This window comes from Eubalaena glacialis, chromosome 18, assembly GCF_028564815.1.
Source record: "Eubalaena glacialis isolate mEubGla1 chromosome 18, mEubGla1.1.hap2.+ XY, whole genome shotgun sequence".
NCBI lineage: Eukaryota > Metazoa > Chordata > Mammalia > Artiodactyla > Balaenidae > Eubalaena > Eubalaena glacialis.
This window is the reverse complement of record NC_083733.1, coordinates 54,891,700-54,898,134: the sequence shown is the minus strand read 5'-3', so window position 1 is coordinate 54,898,134 and position 6,435 is coordinate 54,891,700. Positions and strand designations below refer to the sequence as shown.

Sequence of the window (6,435 nt, the reverse complement as noted above, 5' to 3'; positions counted from 1 at the left end):
TGTTGGGTCTTCGTTGCTGTGTGCAGGATTTCTCTAGTTGCAGTGAGCGGGGGCCACTCTTTGTTATGGTGCACAGGCTTCTCATTGCGGTGGCTTCTCTTTTTTTTTTTATGAATTTATTTTATTTATTTATTTTTGGCTGCATTGGGTCTTCATTGCTGCACGCAGGCTTTCTCTAGTTGCGGTGAGTGGGGGCTACTCTTCGTTGCAGTATGCGTGCTTCTCATTGCAGTGGCTTCTCTTGTTGCGGAGCACGGGCTCTAGGTGCACGGGCTTCAGTAGTTGCGGCACATGGGCTCAGTAGTTGTGGCTCGTGGGCTATAGAGCGCAGGCTCAGTAGTTGTGGTGCATGGGCTTAGTTGCTCCACAGCATGTGGGATCTTCCTGGACCAGGGAATGAACCCGTGTCCCCTGCATTGGCAGGTGGATTCTTAACCACTGTGCCACCAGGGGAGTCCAATACATTATTATTAACTAAACTGTAGAACGTATTCAGATTTCACGGTTTTCCATTAATGTCTTTTTTCTACTGTCATGTCTCGTGGTCTATGACAGTTTCTTAGTTTTTTATGACCTTGACAGTTATGACAAAATGCTTGTCAGGTATTTTGTAGAATATATCTCAATATGTATTGTTCTGATGTTTTTCTGATGATTAGATTGGATTTGGGGGTTTTTGGAAAGAATACCACAAAGATGAATTTGGGCTTGATTTTAAGCTTCCATTGTTATGTGTATTTTTGCTGTATTTTTGTGAGGATACACTTCATTAGCATAAAGAAATTCTATTTTATTCATAACTTATAAGAGTTTACTTTATGACTGGATGCTGAATTTTGTTTATTTTTTTTGTTAATGACCTACATTAACAAATTTTCTTATGATTTAACTTGATACTCCTAGAATGAATTCAATTTGTCATGATGATTTGGGGTTTTTAATTAAATTACTAGATCCAATTTGGTAATATTTTGTTTAGAATCTATACCCATCTATATCCATTAATTATATTGAATCATAATTTTTTTTTCAAATACTGTCCTTGTCTCATTTTATACCCAGCCTCATCAGATGAATTGAGACTATTCCCCTTTGTTCCTCTTATTTTTTTCAATATATTTTTGGAAAATGTACATAAAATATACTGTACATTTTAAGTAATAAGAACACTCAGATCACTACCATGCAACATTTTCAATAGTGTTTGGTAACCCACTAGTAATGTACAATCAAATCTTGTATTTCAGCAGCATTAGAATTACTTTCTGTCTCTGCTTATGGCACAACCCAATGGCACAACCTAACAAGGTTCATCTATTCAATTTTGGTTTTTATATTTTTGTATTTATTATTTAATTTTGTTTTACAAATTTATTAAAATTTACAGTTCCAATGTCAGACCTACAAAACAGCATAAATTCATAGATGCCTAGCTTCCATTCTTCTCCCCTTCCACTGTTTTCATTCCCTCCAACCTATGAAATCTTTTATAAACTTTATGGTTTATCCTTTCATTGTTTTTTCTAATGTGAACACATATGTATATATCTTCATGCATTCCCTTTCTTATATAAATGGTAGCATACACTAGATAGTTTATTCCACCTTGCTATTTCACTCTAAAAAGATACATCATGGAGATCACTCCATAGGAATATCTAGATGATTCTCATTTCTTTATGCAGTTGCATAGAACTCTATTTTGTCCATATACTATAATGAGTTTGAGCAGTACCAAGCTAGTGGCTATTTGGATTGGTTCTAATCATTTGCTCTTACAACAAGTTTTGTGGTGGATATGCTTCCGCATAAATATTTTCAGATTTTTTCCCAGGAGTACCTGTTTGGGTTCCTAGAACTGAGATTGCTGGGTCAAAGGATAAATTTTGCTAGAAACTGGCAAATACCCTCTATGGTGGTTGTATCATTTTTATTTGCTACACTGAATGTGTGAGAGAGAAAGGCTATGTTGTCAAACTTTTTCTTTTGCCAAAATATACTTTGAATTTGTTCCAAAATTTGACAATCACTGATTTAATCTTTTCCTAATCACTTTCCCTCTTACCTTCCTATATCACTTTTCAATTTCTACATTTTCTTTATTTTTCAAATTGTACCACCATATCAAAACTACATATTCTATTCACATTTATAGACATTAATGTCACTGTAAATCTCCCTTTTTTATTCAAAGTTTTGTATCTTCCAAGAAAAAAAAGTGAATGTTTTTATTTGTGTTTTCTTTCAGAATATAAATCTAGGTTTGAGAACCAGAACGTATCTCTGAAAAAGGATAACTATGAAATAGATTCATCCCAACGGGTTATAATGGAAGGGTTTACAAAGCATGGACTTAAACAGGGATCTCAGGAAAGACATTTTAGCCAAGTGTCATGTACCTCTGAAGACATTGCCACTTTCTTTCAGCATACATCTCTTTCTCTACATAAAACATTTAATACTAAAGAGAAATTTTATGAATGCAGAAAACATAAAAATACCTATGGACAAGACTCACAACTTACTACAAATCAAGAAAGTCATACTGACAAAAAATTCTATGATTATAAAGAATACAGGAAGTCCCTTAGTAGCACTCCAGAACTTAGTTTATATTACACAGTGCCTATCGGTATGAGACCCTATGAATGTGAGGAATGTAGAAAGTCTTTGAATAGTGGCCCAGACTTTATACAACATCAGATAATTTTTACTAGGGAGAAATATAATAAATTTAAGGAAAGTCAGAAGGCCTTTACTAATGCCTCACGTTTTTTTCTACATCAGAACATTCATACAAGCGAGAAGTCCTTTAAAGGTAATTATTGTGTTAGAGAATTTAATAATGGTACAGCCCTTATTCATCATCAGAGAATTCATACTGTGGAGAAACCCTATGAATGTAATGAATGTGGAAAGGCCCTTAGTACTAGTTCAATATTTAGAGTACATCAAAGGATTCACACAGGTGAGAAGCCCAATGAATGTAAAGAATGTGGAAAAGCCTTTCATCATTCCTCATACCTTAGTCAACATAAAAGAATTCATACTGGTGACAAACCTTATGAATGTAAGTATTGTGTTAGGGCTTTTAGCAATGTTTCTGCCTTTATTCGGCATCAGAGGATTTATACTGGTGAGAAACCCAACAAATGTAAGGAATGTGGAAGAGCCTGTAGTACTGTCTCAATACTTACAGCACATCAAAGAATCCATTCAGGTGAGAAACCCTATGTTTGTAAGGAATGTGGGAAGGCCTTCATGTCAGTCTTCAGAACTTACTCAACATCAGAGGATTCATACTGCTGAGAAACCCTACAGATGTAAGGAATGTGGAAGGGTCTTTCGTTGTTCATCAGAGCTTTCTCGACATAAGTTAATTCATGCTGATGAAAAATTGTATGAATGTAAGGAATGTGGAAAGACCCTAAGTAGAGATTCAATACTTACACAACATCAGAAAATTCACACTGGTGAGAAAGGCTGGGAATGTAATGAATGTGGGAAAGTTTTAAATTGTGTAATATACCTGACTTGGCATCAGTGAATTCATACTGGTGATAAACCATATACTTGTAACAAATGTGGGAAAGCCTTTCTTCATTCTCCAGACCTTATTCTGCATCAAAGAATTCATACTGGTGAGAAACCTTATGAATGCAAGGAATGTAGGAAGGCTTTTGCAAGAAGTTCAAATCTTAATCGCCATCAGAAAGTTCATAATGGTCGGTCCCATATTGAACTCGAGTTGGAAGAGGGGAGTCCGGTCTCAAAATGGAGGTAAAACCGCCACCCGGTCGCCTCCAGCCCGACTCCGGCCGTCGCCGCCGCCGCCGCCGGGGGGAGGAGGGCCATGATCCAAAGGAACCAGAACAGTTGAGAAAACTGTTTATTGGTGGTCTGAGCTTTGAAACTACAGATGATAGCTTAAGAGAACATTTTGAGAAATGGGGCACACTTACAGATTGTGTGGTGATGAGAGACCCCCAAACAAAACGTTCCAGGGGCTTTGGTTTTGTGACTTACTCTTGTGTTGAAGAGGTGGATGCAGCAGTGTGTGCTCGACCACACAAGGTTGATGGGCGTGTAGTGGAACCAAAGAGAGCTGTTTCTAGAGAGGATTCTGTAAAGCCTGGTGCCCATCTAACAGTGAAGAAAATTTTTGTTGGTGGTATTAAAGAAGATATAGAAGAATATAATATGAGAGACTACTTTGAAAAGTATGGCAAGATTGAAACCATAGAAGTTATGGAAGACAGGCAGAGTGGAAAAAAGAGAGGATTTGCTTTTGTAACTTTTGATGATCATGATACAGTTGATAAGATTGTTCAGAAATACCACACTATTAATGAGCATAATTGTGAAGTTAAAAAGGCCTTTTCTAAACAAGAAATGCAATCTGCTGGATCACAAAGAGGTCGTGGAGGTGGATCTGGCAACTTTATGGGTCGTGGAGGAAACTTTGGAGGTGGTGGAGGTAACTTTGGCCGTGGTGGAAACTTTGGTGGAAGAGGAGGCTATGCTGGTGGAGGTGGTGGCACCAGAGGTAGTTATGGAGGAGGTGATGGTGGATGTAATGGATTTGGAGGGGACAGTGGTAATTATGGTGGTGGTCCTGGTTACAGTAGTAGAGGAGGCTATGGTGGTGGTGGACCAGGATATGGAAACCAAGGTGGTTGATATGGTGGCAGTGGTGGAGGATATGATGGTTACAATGAAGGAGGAAATTTTGGAGGTAACTATGGTGGTGGTGGGACCTCTAATGATTTTGGAAATTATAGTGGACAACAGCAATCAAATTATGGACCCATGAAGGGGGGCAGTTTTGGTGGAAGAAGCTCGGGAAGTCCCTATGGTGGTGGTTATGGATCTGGTGGTGGAAGTGGTGGATATGGTAGCAGAAGGTTCTAAAAACTCAGAAGAAAAGGGCTACAGTTCTTAGCAGGAGAGAGAGCGAGGAGTTGTCAGGAAAGCTGCAGGTTACTTTGAGACAGTCGTCCCAAATGCATTACAGGAACTGTAAAAATCTGCCACAGAAGGAACGATGATCCATAGTCAGAAAAGTTACTGCAGCTTAAACAGGAAACCCTTCTTGTTCAGGACTGTCATAGCCACAGTTTGCAAAAAGTGCAGCTATTGATTAATGCTATGTAGTGTCAATTAGATGTACATTCCTGAGGTCTTTTATCTGTTGTAGCTTTGTCTTTTTCTTTTTCTTTTCATTACATCAGGTATACTGCCCTGTAAATTGTGGTAGTGGTACCAGGAATAAAAAAGGAATTTTAAACTTTTCAATATTTGTGTAGTTCAGTTTTTCTACATTTTAGTACAGAAACTTTAACAAAATGCAGTTTTGAAGGTGTTTCCTTGTGAGTTAACAAGTAAAGAAGATCATTGTTAATTACTATTTTGTACGAATTTTGCTAAAGTTAACTGTAAAGAAACACCTGCTGACTTGCAGTTTAAGGGGATCTATTCTCCCTATTTCCAAACCATGAAATGAATGGGCTCTGACATGTGGAGAGAATAGATATTTGTATGTTTGCAAAGTGTGTTTTAGATAATAGAATTGGGTATTTAAATTAGCATATCTGTGAATTTAATAGCATTAAGATTTACTTCAAATGAAAAATCTCAAAATTCCTATTTGGTTTTTGTGCATTTTCTTTCAAAATGTAATCATATGATTTTAGTGTATTAGCTTTGCTGAGAGTCCTAGCTGTGTTTAGAACATCTCCATTCTACATTCACCTTGGTCACATGTGAACTGCTGCCATAGTTTTATTTGGGTGTAAAGAATGTCTCCTGCCCTCTGTTTAAATTCTGGAAAGGGATAGTGAATGTTTTTGTTTCCTCCTACCTTAAGAAACATTCTTAAAATCTTCAAAATACAGGACCACTAAGCCTGCTCTATCTGAGCGAATTAGTGGCTACCTTTTTATTTTCCTTTTTAAAGCACAAGAGGCCCATAAATCTTCAGTTATTTTCCTTGGTTTAATATATATTTTTTGATACAAGCTCTCAGAGCAAGAGAATAAAAATCATGCATTGTTGAACCCTTAACTGGCTGGCATGCTTTCCTGTTTGTACCCTCTGCATTTTACTGGATGAAACCAAGGATAGTCTAGATATAATCATCCCAAGTGATTACTTCAGTAGAAGTGTACCACACTTGCTTAGTACAAACAAGCTTTTCACCTCCTCAAGACCTGAATTCAAATTTGGATAGTCAGAGTTTGTACTCACTTAAAATCCCAAAGAACACACTATTATTTCCATGTGTATGCTTGAACCTAAATCATGCTGGTATGAGTTTACAATTTGTTTGGAAGACCCTGGTTGAGAAGAGTTTTAGATAACAAGGTCATATATACATATACATATATATAAAAACCAATGTCTACTGTTTTGCTCTAGCTAGTGCTTAAAATTTCA

The 6,435-nt window shown here is 37.1% G+C and overlaps 1 protein-coding gene and 1 pseudogene across 1 annotated transcript; both read left to right on the top strand.

Moving 5' to 3' along the window:
• The first annotated feature begins 2,328 nt into the window (after nt 1-2,328).
• On the top strand, nt 2,329-3,547 carry LOC133077664 (zinc finger protein 345-like). The gene is given in 2 exon segments (XM_061172449.1): nt 2,329-3,261; nt 3,263-3,547. Coding segments are annotated over 2 exon segments (1,218 nt in total).
• A 227-nt stretch (nt 3,548-3,774) lies between these two features.
• LOC133078930 (heterogeneous nuclear ribonucleoprotein A3-like) lies at nt 3,775-5,169 on the top strand (annotated as a pseudogene).
• The last annotated feature ends 1,266 nt before the right edge of the window (nt 5,170-6,435 follow it).